At 45.0% G+C, this 17,166-nt stretch overlaps 1 protein-coding gene across 1 annotated transcript; it reads right to left on the bottom strand.

Annotated features, from left to right (window-relative positions):
- Positions 1 to 495: 495 nt before the first annotated feature.
- Positions 496 to 15,906, bottom strand: exosc1 (exosome component 1). The gene is made up of 8 exons (XM_078223071.1): positions 15,848 to 15,906; positions 13,909 to 14,024; positions 10,893 to 10,967; positions 9,676 to 9,764; positions 6,982 to 7,015; positions 5,806 to 5,856; positions 2,573 to 2,657; positions 496 to 716 (listed from the first exon to the last, which is right to left on the bottom strand). Exons 1-8 carry the CDS (start codon positions 15,873 to 15,875, stop codon positions 610 to 612), a joined length of 585 nt encoding a protein of 194 aa, XP_078079197.1. The 5' UTR covers positions 15,876 to 15,906; the 3' UTR covers positions 496 to 609.
- Between the last annotated feature and the right edge of the window lie 1,260 nt (positions 15,907 to 17,166).

Here is a 17,166-nt window from a genome sequence, read left to right as displayed (position 1 = left end):
CTCTGAAATGTTTAGTTGATAGGCAACAAATGCTGGTTTTGCCAGGGGAATTAAAAAAATAGGTTTGATTCCCACTTATTACCTGATCAGGGCCGTGCTGAACCAATGCTGAACCAGGTTCCTGCATGAAGGGAACCAATACAAACCGGAAAGTCTCTGCCTGGGTTGTACTAGTCTCTGCTGGTGGATGGTTACTGGAGGTGCTGACAAGATGTCTACAAGTAGTTCATATGCCTGCTTTCCACAGCAGTCAAGATTTGATGCCACGGGGAGACGGACGCAAGAGAGTGACAGACACAATTTGAGAATGATAAACTGTTTAAAACCTAAGCTTTAAAAACAAAGAAAAATATTTTATTTAAAAGTGAAAAATCTGTAATGTCACTCGAAACTGCAAGTTGTGTGAAATAGCAGACCAGAAATTGTGACATTATCTCCAGTGCCAGTTCCCTGCTGGGCTCAGTTCTGCCATTTGTGCGTCCGACTACAGGAGCAGACAGTCAAACAATAACTTTAATACAAACTGGGTTCATGAACAGGCTTCACAGAAGTAATCAGCATCATTGAAAGGCAGAGAAACCTTCTCTTAGTGTGCTGTTGGTACAGGATTCAGGTATGGAGGAACTCTGGCTGCACCCGAGCCACTTTCCGGAACTCTTTTCCATGGGATTTGGGGCACTGCATCTCACACCAGCTGATGGGAACCATCTGTGCACCTACGAGTGGGAAAGACTATATTTTAAAATATACAGGGATGACACATATACAATATGAATATACAAGACTGACACAGAGGTTTAAAACGTCATCTCTTTTGCTTTAAGATTAATCCAATTCTTGACTCATCCCACCCCTCCGTTTGATTGTTCTAAATAAAGATTTCACTCCCTGCCAGGTTAGATTCAGTTACTTGCTTCAGTTAGCCATTCTTCAAATGTGACCATCTTTCCATCTTCCACCTTACATAAACTTGAGCTCAGCTATATCATTGCTGCTGCTCATATCCTAACTCGTACTGAATCCCATTCACCCATAACTCTGCGCTGGCTGGCTTATATTGACCTTTGGTACCTTGACACCTTAAATTATACAATTCCCACCGGTAATTTCAAATTCCTCTTTGGCCACTCCCCTCCCCACCCAGAACAAACAAAGAACAATACAGCACAGGAACAGGCCCTTCGGCCCTCCAAGCCCGCGCCGCTCCCTGGTCCAAACTAGGCCATTCTTTTGTATCCCTCCATTCCCACTCCGTTCATATGGCTGTCTGGATAAGTCTTAAACGTTCCCAGTGTGTCCGCCTCCACCACCTTGCCTGGCAGCGCATTCCAGGCCCCCACCACCCTCTGTGTAAAATATGTCCGTCTGATATCTGTGTTAAACCTCCCCCCCTTCACCTTGAACCTATGACCCCTCGTGAACGTCACCACCGACCTGGGGAAAAGCTTCCCACCGTTCACCCTATGCCTTTCATAATTTTATACACCTCTATTAAGTCTCCCCTCATCCTCCGTCTTTCCAGGGAGAACAACCCCAGTTTACCCAATCTCTCCTCATAACTAAGCCCCTCCATACCAGGCAACATCCTGGTAAACCCCTGTAACAATCTCCAGTCCTGCAACTCTCCATAAGACATAGGAGCAGAATTAGGCCACTCGGCCCATCGACTCTGCTCTGCCATTCAATCATGGCCAAAATTTTTCTTATCCCCATTCTGCTGCCTTTTCCCCATAACCCGTGATCCCCTTATCAATCAGGAACCTATCTATCTCTGTCTTAAAGACACTCAATGACCTGGCCTCCACAACCTTCTGTGACGAAGAGTTCCACAGATTCACCACTCTCTGGCTGAAGAAATTCCACATCATTGTTTTAAAGGATCGTCCCTTTCGTCTGAGGTTGTGCGCTCTGGTTCTAATTTTTCCTACTGGTGGAAACATCCTCTCCACGTCCACTCTATCCAGGCCTTGCAGTATCCTCTGAGTTTCAATAAGATCCCCCCTCATCCTTCTAAACTCCAATGAGTACAGACCCAGAGTCCTCAACCGTTCCTCATACGACAAGCTCTTCATTCCAGGGATCATTCTTGTGAACTTCCTCTGGAATGTAATCTCCTCCAATCCTACAACTCTCCAGTATTGTAACTTCCTCCAGTCCTGCAACTCTCCAAGGTAACTGCACTGCTCCAATTCCGGCCTCTTTGCACCTGATTTTAATCACTCCACAATTGGTGGCCATGCCCTCAGCTCTGAAAATTCAATCCTAAATCTCACCTTCTCTCTCTGGATTTCCACCATCCTTTGTGTGATGAAGCTCTTCCTGGCATCATCCCAAATGGCCTAGCTCTAATTCTAAGGTTTTGCTCCTTTTGTCCTGGACACACCCCTGCCCCCTCACCAAAGGAAACAGTTTTCCTGTAAACTGCTTCACTCATCTCAAACACTTTGACTCATCAACCTTTGACACTGGAGGGAATACAAGTGTAGTTAGCCTGTGTAACCTGTCCTCAAAGTAGGAGCTTAACAAACTTCAGAAATGCTTCAAAGCTGAGAATGAGTTAGGATGTACTTACCTGCTTCACTGTGTGCAACTACCACACCGAGTTCATTCTCTGCAGTAGTCAGCAGATAGTTAGACTGAGCGTCACCTAAAGAGATCTAGGAGGACACGTCAAGGATAAAATACAAGTCATACAGTTTAAACATCAGAGCACTGAAGATGAGTAATAAGTGGGTTTAAAAATCATAGAATTCCCATAGTGCAGAAGGAGACCATTTGGCCCATCAAGTCTGCAACAGCCACAATCCCACTCAGGCCCTATCCCCGTAACCCCATGTGTTTACCCTGCTTGTCCCCCTGACACTAAGGGGCAATTTAGCATGGCCAATCCACCTAATCAGCACGTCTTTCGGAAACCGGAGTACCCAGAGGAAACCCACGCAGACACCGGGAGAACATGCAGACTCTGCACAGACAGGGACCCAAGGCTGGAATTGAACTCTGGTCCCTGGCACTGTGAGGCAGCAGTGTTGACCACTGTGCCATCGTGCCACCCCTACGGGAGGAGGCATTGAACAAATTGAAAGGGACAAAGCCTCTGCTCCGGATGGGTTTTAAAAAAATCTTGGGTTGAGATAGCAGAGGCAGTGGACTGGCGGAAAGCTAAGGAGGGGGATAGAACATGTCCATGGAATTACAGACCAGTCAGCTTAACATCAGTGGGAGGAAAAATAATGGAATCCTTATCGAAGGAGAGAATACAAGAACGTCTCGATTTGAGAAATATAATAAATAGCCAGCACGGATTTCAAAAGGGGAAAATCTTCCTTGACCAACATTATTGAATTTTTTGAGAAGGTAACAGAGAGAGCAGACAATAGCAATGCAGTAGATGTAACTTATCTGGATTTTTAAAAGGCTTAGACTGATGAATAAGAGGCAATAGTGTGTGTGCAGAGAGGAAAGGATACCAGCAACGTGTTTATGTATATAACAGGAAAGAAATGACAGGGTTTTCTTTTGAAATAGTAGTAACTAGAGACTTTTAAAATTATGAAAAGTACTGATAGAGAGAGAATGTTTCCTCTTGTGGAAACAGCATAACCAGAGGCCAGCAATACAAGATAATTACCAAGAAATTCAATAGGCAATTTAGAAGAAACCTCTTTGCCTAAAGAATGATAGAAGTGTGCAACTTGGGAGTGGTTGAAGTGAATAGTACAGATGTTTTCATGGTTATAGAATCATAGAAACCCAACAGTGCAGAAAGAGGCCATTCGGCCCACGATAAATGGAAGAACCATAAAGGGTGTAGAGACGCAGAGGGACCTGGGTGTGCAAGTCCACAGATCTTTGAAGGTGACGTCACAGGTGGAGAAGGTGGTGAAGAAGGCATATGGCATGCTTGCCTTTATAGGACGGGGCATAGAGTATAAGAGCTGGGGTCTGATGTTGCAGATGTATAGAACGTTGGTTCGGCCGCATTTGGAGGCTTTGGAGAGAGTACAGAGGAGGTTTACCAGGATGTTGCCTGGTATGGAGGGGCTTGGTTATGAGGAGAGATTGGGGAAACTGGGGTTGTTCTCCTTGGAAAGACGGAGGATGAGGGGAGACTTAATAGAGGTGTATAAAATTATGAAAGGCATAGATAGGGTGAACGGTGGGAAGCTTTTCCCCGGGTCGGTGGTGACGTTCACGAGGGGTCATAGGTTCAAGGTGAAGGGGGGGAGGTTTAACACAGATATCAGAAGGACATATTTTACACAGAGGGTCGTGGGGGCCTGGAATGTGTTGCCGGGCAAGGTGGTGGAGGCGGACACACTGGGAATGTTTAAGACTTATCTAGACAGCTATATGAACGGAGTGGGAATGGAGGGATACAAAAGAGTGGTCTAGTTTGGACCAGGGAGCGGCACGGGCTAATTGTTCCTTGTTTCTCGTTTCAAGGCTTCATTCTATGATCATCTTGCTGGTGCCAGTACAGAGCGAGACTGCGGATAGTTGGGAACCTGTCTCGGGGGCAGGGAATTCATATGGTGTTCGTGGAAGGGGAAATGACTAGGGTTGGGAAGCATTTTCCGATCAGGGCCAGTGTGATCTCCTGGACTCGTTTCGATCGCCTCAGGGGGTCGGAGAGGAATTTCCCAGATTTTTTTCCCCCCATATTGGCCCTGGGGTTTTCACTCTGGGTTTTCGCCTCTCCCTGGAGATCACATGGTCTGGAATGGGGGGGTGGGGGTGAGTTAATAGGTTGTGATGAACAAAGCATCGTAGCTGTGAGGGACAGCTCGGTGGATAGGATATTGGTATGTAGATAGGCTGGAAAATTGGGCGGGGATCCTGGATTCAGGATTCAATCCTGGACCGGGGAGCGGCGCGGGCTTGGAGGGCCGAAGGGCCTGTTCCTGTGCTGTATTGTTCTTTGTTCTTTGTTTGTTCTTTGAGTCTGTGATGGTAGATTTAGAGAAAAGATAGGAGGAAGCTTGAATGGAGCACAAATATCAGCACAGACTGGTGGGGCTGAATGGCCTGGTTCTGTACTGTATATCTTTTGTAATCCTAAACTGCATCTTGTTTTCAGTGGGAAAACTAAGCTTCATCAGCAGGGGCCATTGGTAGCTACCAAAGTATGGGAGCCAAAGACCAAATTGAGTTCCCCTTCTATGTTGAGGTGCTCCATCTCAGGTTAGGCAACTTGCTACAGAATAGGGAACAGAAGCTAGAAACTTTCTGGTTTGTACAGCTCAGCTTCTGGCTGGACCAGGAAGCTAAGCAACAAAGGGGACTTCCATTGGGCTGCTGGTATCCTTGTGCACAGTTCATTGGCAGAGACTGCAGAACAAACATTCTAAGCATTGCTTGATTCAAGATATTACCTTGGCTACAAATGGGTCATTGTCTGCCTCCTGTATAGCAACTTAGCGACTCACAAACATTTTAACACGTTACAGATAATGAACTCAGTGACTGTTGTTACATAGGCAAAGTGTAGCAGTTATTTCTCAGGCAGTGACAGCCAAAGGATGAATGACCAGTTAATCAGTTTCAGTGGAATTGGTTGAGGGAGGAATAGTGGCCACTCCATCTTGGGACATTTACACTGTTCAAGCACTATCATGGGTTTGTTAACAACTGCGTCAATGTCTCATCCAAAAGGTGAACACCTCCAACAATTCCCAATTCCCTCAGAGGGAATACTGAACATTCCCTCAGTACTGCAGTGGATTATCTACGTGCAATTTCTAGACCCAATATTCTGAGGTGCAGCTAATAATCAAATATCAAACAACGATATGTGAAGGATACCACTTTTGCTAAAACGATGTCCCCGGGTCTGAAGCATTTGTAGACCTCTATCTGCAGGAAAGATGATTCACAGTAAATTTACAACAACAAAAACTAATCTTGACACAGCACCCCAGGACCCTAAACAGTGTCTCACAATCAATGAAATACCTTCAAAGCGTAGGCACCGTTGTTATGCAAGCACCTTGGGACATTTTACTAGTGAAAAAGGCTATCTAAATACCAAATGATGTGAAGTAGATAAACATGGCTGTCAATTTGTGTACAGCAAGAACCCACAAACGTCATTTGAGATAACTGATTAGCCAATCTGCTGTTCAGCTGATATTGGCTCGGACACCAGAGAATTGTACAAATAATGCATGGAATCTTTTATATTTGTTCAGTAGCATAACGGTTATGTTACTGGACTGGTAATTCAGAAACCTGGACTAATAATCTGGAGACACAAATCAAATCCTATCATTTAAATTCAATTAAAAATTTGGAACAAAAACCGTTACTGTGTCAGTAACTGTGCAAAGTAATCATCAGATTCTTGTAGAACTCATTTGATCACCAATGTTCTTTAAGGAAGGAAACCTGTTGTCCCTACCCAGTCTGTTGCTGACTCTGAACAGCCCTCTGAAATGGCCTAGCAAGCCACTCAATTAGAGGCATTTACTGATGGCATTAAGGTTACTCTTGGCAGTGACCCCATGAATTATTAAAAAAAAACAGACAGGAAATCTAGTCTGGAGGAATAATGTAGCATCTCTTGGTACCGGAAAGGCCAGTCAACTCAAACTCCTTGTGTGTAGTGCAATACACAACTTGCTAGCCCAGAGGCGGGTGTGCCACCAATTGTGACAAGTTGACAGACTGTTCTGCAAGAGTCGAATCCTGACTTCATTGTCTGCCAAATGTAATCAGACACCAATGGGTAAGAATGAGTTACGGAGGCAAAAATAGAAACTCAACAGATTCAACAAAACATTAGCATTGCTACTCACCCACACAACCGCTTGCAACAAGCTTTTACTTTTAAAGCAGGGAGAGGGGAGATCAGAAAAGAACGACTCCCGTGACCATTTTAGTTTCCATCACAAACATTTAAACTTAACGATGAGGGAGGGTACTGACAGAGGGAATACCTTACCTCTCAACAAAAGCAGTGGAGAGAAAGATGGTGCATACCTTGTCCTTTTCTGTTGCTCGAATATCTTCTCTTCTACATAAAATAATGCAAAGTTATGATATCTGATTGAGTCCCTGACAAACAGTGCCCTGTCCTCAAAATAATCATGATGTGGAGATGCCGGCGTTGGACCGGGGTGAACACAGTAAGAGTTTTAACAACACCAGGTTAAAGTCCAACAGGTTTATTTGGTAGCGAATACCATTAGCTTTCGGAGCGCTGCTCCTTCGTCAGATGGAGTGGAAATGTGCTCTCAAACAGGGCACAGAGACACAAAATCAAGTTACAGAATACTGATTCGCCTGATGAATTCCTGTGTGTCCGCTGCGAGACTGATGGGGTCTATTTTGGTGATGGGGCAAAAGTTGAGCCCTTGGCTGAGAACTTCGATTTCATCTGGCTGAAGTGTGTAGTCCGACAAGTTGACAATGGACTTTCCTGCAGTGGTACTGTTTTCTACTGTGGTACCGGGGAGGCTTGGTTGCTGCTGGTGATGATGCCGAGTTTCTCAAGTTTCCTGTTCTTGGTGTGCATGTAGATGGTGTAGTTCCTTTGTCTCGTCTGCTTGGCAGAGTTTCGCAGCTGGTCTGCGTCCTGAGCGCAAGTTGAGAATATGGATTCGATCTTGGTTTCCAGGCTGCGGCGTTTGCTGTAGAGCTGGTGGTTGAGGAGTGTGAGAGAGGTGCAACAGCAAAGTCTCTCAGTGTAGTCTGTGTTATAGGTTGACCCGAGTGGGTTCATGACCCGTAGTCCTTTCGGTATCTTGTCTGCTTTCTTGCATGTTTGTAGAAACTTGATGTCTGTGTCGATATGCGCGATCTTCTTGGAGATCCTCTCCACTTGGAGCCGGCAGTGAGAGCAGCGCTCCGAAAGCTAATGGTATTCACTACCAAATAAACCTGTTGGACTTTAACCTGGTGTTGTTAAAACTCTTACTGTGTTCACCCCAGTCCAACGCCGGCATCTCCACATCATGACTACCATCGACACCGCAAACTGCCGGCTCCAAGTAGAGAGGATTTCCAAGAAGATGAGTCACCTGATGAAGGAGCAGCGCTCTGAAAGCTCGTGATTCCAAATAAACCTGCTGGACTTTAACCTGGTGTTGTGAGACTTCTTACTTTTAGGACAGGCGAGGAAAACTTTCTTCACCCAGAGGGTGGTGAATGTGTGGAATTCACCTCCACAGAATGTAGTTGAGGCCAAAACGTCTGATTTCAAGGAGAAATTAGATATAGCGCTTCGGGCTAACGGGATCAAGGGAAATGGGGGGGAAGGAGGAATCAGGTCATTGAATTCAATGATCAGCCATGATCAAGATGAATGGCAGAGCAGGCTCGAAGGGCCTAACGGCCTACTGCTGCTTCTAGTTTCTATGTTTCAAAAAGATGGTTCAGCGCCATCATCTTAGGCGCAATGAAGGTTGGACAATCATTGCTGCTTTTACAGTGACGACATTCTGAATGAACAAAAAAAGCACCTCCGCGATCAATGGATTTGTGCAGATTTTAGCGTGGTCCCAATTTTACACAGTGTGCATGGTGTACATCGAGTTTCTCCCAATCTGTTAAAGAAAGTGGGATGAATCCAGTCCCTCATCAGCACAAACAGCACTGCCATTTTTCTGTCCAATTAGCTGTCATTCCAGGGTTCTTGGTGGGATCTAGCCCCACACCTGCCAGCTACTCTGTTGCATCACTCCTTAATTTTTCCACATGAACCTCCGAGTACTAGATGGTAGTTTGCAAATCCTGAAGCATATTTCTATCCTAACCATGCTTGATGAGTATTCACCTTTACAGTCGACATTCGTTAAAAAGTAACCAGAATCCAGGCTGATTTTCACCCCTAAAACCATAACAATTCTAGTGGCATCCCTATTTCTTCAGGGCATCATGGATTGGAACAAAGAAGCACAGGGACAGGCCCTTTGGCCCACCAAGCCTGAACATCTCTACGCAGTCCATTTCCCTCTATTCCCTATCTATTCATGTATCTGTCAAGATGCCGCTAAAACACTGCCATTGTATCTGCTTCGACCACCTCTTCTGGCAACACATTCCAGGCACTTACCACCCTCTGTGTAAAAAAACTTGCCTCTCACATCTTCTTTTACTATAAACCCACAGTCCTATTAATTGACATTTCCACCCTGGGAAAAGACTCCAACTATCCATTCTACCCATGCCTCTCAATTTTGTAAACTTCTATCAGGTCGCCCCCTCAACCTGTGACGTTCAAGTGAAAACAAACCTGATACCACCTCCCCCCCCCAAATTAGAGAGCTATAAAGGGAGATACAAGTCTCTGCACTGCAGTCTCACTAGAAGAGTTATTAGTTGTGCTGAAATTAATTATGCCAGATAGTGAGGGACTATTGTGAAGTACTGCAAAATTGTTGAGCAGAATGCACCAACCTTTTATGTCCCCTAAATGCAGAGAATGACTCATGCATCTATCTCAGTGCCCAACAATTCAAAGACCATGCCCACTTGCTTCCGAACAGCCAGTTGACTACAGCTTGACCACTTGCTTGTTTCCAGGTATGCCAGACCAATAAAACCAAAATAGGGAAGAGGCATACAAGAACAAGTAGTCTAGAAGGTATTGTTTGTGAGGAGTTGTAAAGCAGATTCATAGATCAGGCTCATGCTCTCCTGCCAGACTGCAGAGCCAGTTTGCATTATTATTACCTGATGGTTCCTCGAAAAGTCCCTTTCAGTGGAGTGGATCGTACGTATAAAATATGGACTTTAGCAAACCGAGGGTTAATACTGGTCACCTGTTTATAAAAAGAAAAAATGTCCATTTATATTAAATGTGATACAGAACACTTGGGAAGCAGCAAACAATGCCTAGTGATGAGGGCAAAACTCATTTATTTTATGTTCCAGACATGTTACAATGATAGTGGTCTGGGAGATTGACTGTCAGCTGAGAAAAATTTTAAAACATTTCTTTTAGACAGTAAACAGTGAATATCTCACAGTCTTAACCCATGGATCAGTCCAGTCAGTGCAAGTCAGCAAAAGTCTGCCATCTAATCTAGCGCAGGGTAAAATTAAGTGCTTTTGCTCCTTTTTCAGGATAAAGATATTGTTGGCTAGGCCAGCATTTGTTGCCACCTTCTTGAATCACTGCAGTCCCACGTGGTGACAATGCTCCCAGGAGGGAGATCCAGAGTTTTGATCCAGCAATAATGAAAGAAAGGCAATATGGTTTCAAATTAGATCCTGTGTGACTTGGAGTGGAACATGTTGGCAATGACGTTCTCATCCTTCTAGGTGGTGTAGGTCACAGAGTTGCTCAAAGAAGCCTTAGCGAATTGCTGCGACGCATCATGTAGATGGCACACACTATTGGTACTGTGCTCTGCTGGTGGAGAGGATCCAAATTTTCAGCCAAGGTGGAATTTAAGGGATGCTAAAGGGATTACAAAATGGCTGTTAGCCAACCTCTGATGGGCTGGAGGGATGAGCTCTGCAAGGACTTAGTGGCATCTAGTTAAGATTGGAAAGAAAATTGATCACTATTTTCCTTCCAACTGGGATTACACATGTTAATATCGACCAAGCACAGGATCAGGCTGCTCATCCAAGGATCATACAGCACAGAAGTCCATTCATCCCATTATGTCTGTGCTGGCTCTTTGGAAGAGCTATCCAATTCACCCCACTCAACCTGCTGTTTCCCCATAGCTCAGAAAATGTCTCTTTTTCAGGTATTCATCCAATTCCCATTCAAACGTTGCTACTGAATCTGCTTCTCTTAGCCCTTTAGGAAGTATGTTCCGGGTCACAACTCACTGCATAGAAACAGGTTGTACTGGAGGTTACTCAGAATTTTAACTAAATACTTACGGTTTGGCTCTACTGAGGGCTGCAGAGGAAAAGGTTTGAAACCACCTTACCTTACATGTTACAACAACACTGACTTCTGGCAGGAGTTGGGGCTCTGTGTCTCGAACAACCGATATGACAGGCACCTGGGAATAACAGCTCAGAGTTATCACCCAAAATGATCATTTAATCCAGCTGGTATAGAGCACTGTTTATCCTCCACATGAACCTCCCTTCACTCTGCTTCACTTAACCCTATCCGCAAATTGTCTTTTCCTTTCTCCCTCTTGTACTTGTCCAGATTCCGCTCAAATACACCCAATTCCCTTAACTATGACCTGTGGCAGTGAGTTCCATATTCTAACCACTAATTGGGTGAAGAAATTGTTCCTGAATTTCCTGTCGACCTTAATATTGACAAGTTTATATTGGTGTCCTCTCACTTCTGAGACCTGACAACTAGGAGGTGCAGAATGATTTCCTGGACCACGCGAGAGGGGAGTGAAGAAAGTCAACTGATGCCACTCCTGCATTTGAGCTTGGAGGCAGGTTCAATCATTCTAAAATACTGAACATAAAGGGTTAGCTGTGTCTGTGCTCCCCACCTGGTAGCTTTTACTTGGCTTGTAGAGTGTACAATAAACAAAGAGAAGCAAATTATACAGTTCAGTGAAAACCACAGTGTAATTGAACCGCTCAGAAAGGGGATTCACATTCAATTTCTGATGTGCAAGTTAGCTGATGTCAGCCATGAAACAGTTAAAATTTGCCTTAGCACCACTGGGTTAGGAGAAAATAAAACAGCCAGATGTTTCCAGTTGTGACTGAATGTTCACTGAATGAAGAATGGATAGGAGGCAGGGACTGGTGAGTTCCTTGGAACAGGAGCCCTTTGAGCTTTTTCCACCATTCAACTCAATCATGGCTGATCTGCAACCTAACATTCAAATACCCATCTTTGCCACAAATCCCTCAATACCATTGGTTAATATGTCAATCCCTGCTTTAAAATGAACAATTCTCCCTGGTCTTGTATCCTTTTCCATTTCTTAATTCCACCCATAGAATCTCCGCTACCCGCTTACTCCACCTTAGATCCTCGATTATTTAAGTGATTTAATCTGATATCATTACAGTTACTCCTCCCTTCCACTATTTTCCGTGTTTCCTGTAGATCCTATAACTTAGAATATTTAGTTCCCAGCGTCAGTCGTATCCCAGTAATGGTTGCTATCCTCTCGATAGGCCAATGGTAAAGGATAAATCCAAAGCCAGTCTTTAATTTGAATAGATTTATTCACAGTGAAACGTTAAAGGTGTACATCGCCTGGCTCCATTCACCTTTGTGTCAGTGACTCCTTACGCTTCTTTGCATTAACCAAATAAACTAAATCAAGAAACTGTGGGATAAGTTAAAAATGCAGCTCTTTAAAGAGATACTGCAAAGTTAACAGAATCTCAAAGGAAACTGAAAACATCAAAACAAAATGTGATTAAAGGAGTTGATAAGACACCCCCAGTCCTTGCGGTGCCCATCGGGCATGGAAGGCCTTGACAGTGCCAGCAGACATCGTGTGCTCCCATTCCAGGGAGACCTGGCAGCGAGCACAGTCGTGGAAGGCAGACAGACACTCTGGATGGATGACCCCTTCAAGCATCCCTTGCCTGGACCCATTAATGGCCAGCTTGGCTAGGCCCACGAGGAGGTCCTTGTCTTTCACCACAACCCCTCCCCAACCCCCACAAAACCTGGCAACTGGTTCCTGCAGATCAAGAGTGTGGGGGCTGCAGCCACGTGACTCAAACTAATTTTCAGGGACTGCATCCTGAACAAATCAAGTGCAGCAGAGAAACATCTGAACCATCACAGCTGAAAATCTTTTAACACAGTCAGAGTAACATACTTGTTCTAGTTTCCGGGTCCACCTGAGAACAAACCTCTGGCTGTGCGGCTACAAGAAGCTTCACAGCTTTAGAATCTTAGAATCCCTACAGCACAGAAAGAGGCCATTCGGCCCATCGAGTCTGCACCGACCACAATCCCACCCAGGCCCTACCCCCATATCCCTACACATTTACCCACTAATCCCTCTAACCTACGCATCCCAGGACACTAAGGGCAATTTTAGCATGACCAATCAACCTAACCCGCACATCTTTGGACCCTTATGTGAACCCTTTGCTTGTAAAAGACCTTCACGCCAACCAAAGTATTAACTCAACTAAGACAGCAAAGAACAAAGAACAGTACAGGACAGGAAATAGGCCCTTTGGCCCTCCAAGCCTGTGCCACTCCTTGGTCCAACTAGACCAATCGTTTGTATCCCTCCATTCCCAGGCTGCTCATGTGACTATCCAGGTAAGTCTTAAACAATGCCACCACCCTACTTGGCAGCGCATTCCAGGCCCCCACCACTCTGTGTAAAAAACATCCCTCTAATATCTGAGTTATACTTCGCCCCTCACACCTTGAGCCCGTGACCCCGCGTGATCGTCACTTCTGATCTGGGAAAAAGCTTCCCACCGTTCACCCTATCTATCCCCTTCATAATCTTGTACACCTCTATTAGATCTCCCCTCATTCTCCGTCTTTCCAGGGAGAACAACCCCAGTTTACCCAATCTCTCAATCTTACCCAGTGGGCCTCCACAAGTTATAAGTTCAATTTTACAATTATGTCATTAAATTCATCTGTATCTAATCTTTGTGTATGATAGTGAGAATGAGACGAGTGACTGAGATGTTACGTTTCAAACATCCGGGGCAAGTGTGAGAGATCTGATAAGTAACATTCATTATTTTAAAAAATCACCAAAACGCCTGCTGCCGGCATTTGTTTTTGAATTAGGCAAAAATCACTAGGAGGGTAAGGGAATACAAATAGCTCACATATAAACAGCCTAATTACACCCTGGAAGATAACAGCACTTTCAGCATTATTACACGAGTGCCAGCCTGGATTATTTTTTCCGAGTCTCTGGAGCGGGACTTGAACCGACAACCTTCTGGTTCAAAGGTGAGAATATTACCCATTGAGTCATGGCTCACACCTTCTTTGTCGCATCAATGACTCTGTGCATTGCTTACCATTCCATTGTCATTTTCCTTCACCACATACCCAGATAAAGATGCAAAAATGTATCCATGTCTGGAGTGCGTGCCATTACCAGGAGTGCAATCCTCAATGCTGCACAATCTCTCCCCTGTAGACATGCGAGAGAATATTGACAAATCAGGCTATACACATGCAAGATGATTGAATTAAAAAATAAATTACATTTATCACAGTGCTTTTCATGATCTCAGGATGTCCCAAAGTGGTTCACACCAAATTTAGTATATTTGAAGTGTAGTCAATGTTGTCAGTAAGAGTTTTAACAACACCAGGTTAAAGTCCAACAGGTTTATTTGGTAGCAAATGCCATTACTTTCGGAGCGCTGCTCCTTCGTCAGATGGAGTGGAAATCTGCTCTCAAACAGGGCAAAGTCTTTAACCTGGTGTTGTTAAACTTCTTACTGTGTTTACCCCAGTCCAACGCCGGCATCTCCACATCTCAAACAGGGCATGCAGAGACACAAAATCAAGTTACAGAATACTGATTAGAATGCGAATCTCTACAGCCAACCAGGTCTTAAAGATACAATCTGATCTTCGGGTAAGCATTCTCCAGGGCGGCCTTCATGACACACGACAGCGCTGAGTTGCTGAGCAGAAACTGATAGCCAAGTTCCGCACACGAGGACGGCCTAAACTGGGATCTTGGGTTTATGTCACACTATCAGTAACCCCTACAGCTTTCCTCCTGGACTTGCAGAATCTCACTGGCTGTCCTGTCTGGAGACAATACACATCTCTTTAACCTGTGCTTAATGCTCTCTCCACTCACATTGTCTGTATCTTGCTCCCCTATTCTGACACCTAGCAGGTCTGACTTCCCTGCCTAAGTCAGCAAAGAATATCTACACTGCTCAGCAATTGTTGAGTTAATGCACTGGCCTCTGACTCAGAAGATCATGGGTTCAAATTTCAAGAGAATTGAGCACGAGATCCAGGCTAATGCTGCCAGTGTAGTACTGAGGGAACTCTACACGGTCAGAGGTGCTGTCTTTTGGATGCAATGTTAAGCTAACGTCCCATCTGCCCTCTTAAGGTGGATGTAAAAGATCCCACAGCAATATTTTCCAGCACAGAATGGTTGGGCTGAACAGCCTGTTTCTGTGCTGCATTTTATATATGTGGCAATCAGGGGTCTAGGCTTTCTGGGATCCCATTACCTGGCTTACAAATAGCACAGTTGACAGGGATCCAGGATGCCATGGGTAACAGTGCCCAGGTCAGAGTTACTAGGGACCCGATTGACAGGAACAAAGGTATCTGGAGAGGGCTGTCATACTCTCAGGACATTCTCTCTTCCACCTTTCTGTGTCGGGAAAAAGATACAAAAATCTGAGGTCATGTACTAACCGACTCAAGAACAGTTTCTTCCCTGCTGCCATCAGATTTTTGAATGGACCTACCTTGCATTAAGTTGATCTTTCTCTACACCCTAGTTATGACTGTAACACTACATTCTGTACTCTTGTTTCCTTCTCCCCTATGTACTCTATGAAGGGTATGCTTTGTCTGTATAGTGAGCAAGAAACAATACTTTTCACTGTATCCCAATACATGTGACAATAATAAATCAAATCAGGCACAAGCACAAGGGACTCCAGATCACATTTGGGATGTTTAAGTTCAAACTGAGAATCTACACAGAATAATAAAACCCAACCTCCTGTGTAATCTGAATTATATCTTTGAGGCCAAGTTGAACACCCCTCTCCCCCCATCACCACCCCATTACCCCCCACTCTCTCTCCCCTCCAGCATCCCCGGACCTCAGGTTGAGCCATGGTAGAAACAGAAAACACTGGAAATGCTGCCAGACCCGGAGAGCATTTCCAGAATGTTGTGTCTTCCTGTCAGGTTTACCCCTGGTCTCGGGCCTGCAGTCGCGCCACCCCACCATACCATTCCATGTACCTGGGATGCAGACTTTCACCGGCGCCATCACAGCTTCGCGGAGCCCTGAAAGCCGCCCCGCGATTGGCTGAAGGGCGCTCTGGCAGTAAGGAGCGAGCGGATTGGCTAAGACCCGTTGCTAGGAGCTGGTGCTCTCTGCTGCCACCTGTTGCAGCTCTGGAGCAGTGCGGCAACACTCAGCTGCCAGAGTTCACCTGTGCTGGAACTAAGGTCACTTGGATGGCGACCTCATCGTGAACCTGCTCCTGGGCCTGGCGAAACGCGCCATTTACCGGTCCAGGCTGCGGGCGATCGAGGGGGCCGTCCATCCTGACTGTCTTCCCCTCTACCGCGGCTACGTTCGCGGCCAGGTGTCCCTGGAGAGGGAGCATGCGGTGTCCACTGGCGAGGTTGACGCTTTCCGCGCCCGCTGGGCACTGCAGGGGTTGGGGTGCATTATTGACCCCAATAATCACATTTTAATTTGATGTTTTTAAGTTTCCTTTGTACTTTGATTTCTGTTCGGGCTGTTCCCCCTCCTTTTTGGGGAGCTGCCCCTTTTACTTTGTCCTGATTTAATCTGAGTTTGTTTACTTGGTTTGGTTTGACCTAAAAAGAGGGGAACTAAGGTCACTTTCTATTCTTCACTGGACTTCAATTCACAGAAGCACAATACAGAAGGCCATACAGGAGGCTATTTGGCCCATCATGTCTATACCTACTCTCCAAAATGAATAATTCCATCCAATAATTCCCCCACCTTCTTCCTGTAATCCTGAACATTATCTCTGTCAATAACTGTCCAATTGCCTTCATGCCTCCAGCACCTGTCTCAGGCAGTGCATTGCAGACCTTAAACACTCTCTGCATGAAAAAGATTTTCTTCTTGTGGCTTTTCCTGAATTACTCTAAATGTGTGCCCTCTGTCAGGTTTGGGGTCCAGATGGTGTTTCTTTCGGATTTGACTGTTACTCTATGAATGCTACCGTAGACTGTTATTCATAAAAAAATATTGATTATATACAGATGCATGCAGATCTCAATACCCTACATAGGGTTACTGACTATCATGTGAACTTGCATCATAATTATATCAAGTTGTTTGATCAGTATCAGGTGTTCCAGATATTAATGCTTTTCATCTCCCCTCAACTCTTGATCCCAACTATGTACATAGACCTACATCGCCTCCCAAAGTCTCAGATTTTATAGGGTTAATCTCTGTGGTGCCTTGACCAATCTCCCTGATCTGTTTCTTATCTCCTCCAGACATTGAGGATGAACTGCACTGTCTTGTTGGTCGATAGGAGTGTCTACTACCTGAGTGATTGTAGAGTTTC

The sequence above is a fragment of the Mustelus asterias genome, chromosome 11 (assembly GCF_964213995.1).
Source record: "Mustelus asterias chromosome 11, sMusAst1.hap1.1, whole genome shotgun sequence".
Classification (NCBI taxonomy): Eukaryota; Metazoa; Chordata; class Chondrichthyes; order Carcharhiniformes; family Triakidae; genus Mustelus; species Mustelus asterias.
Note: the sequence above shows the minus strand (reverse complement) of the source record. Positions and strands in the feature narration are given on the sequence as shown.

What these genes read in the sequence shown, in the direction of transcription:
- exosc1 (XM_078223071.1), bottom strand. Translation starts at nt 15,875, where the DNA reads ATGGCGCCGGTGAAAGTCTGCATCCCAG. An exon ending in ACATCGTTTTAGCAAAAGTG is followed by an intron (nt 2,658 to 5,805) that starts GTATCCTTCACA and finishes GTGTCCTCCTAG; the next exon opens with ATCTCTTTAGGTGACGCTCA. An exon ending in AGTTGCACACAGTGAAGCAG is followed by an intron (nt 717 to 2,572) that starts GTAAGTACATCC and finishes TCCCACTCGTAG; the next exon opens with GTGCACAGATGGTTCCCATC.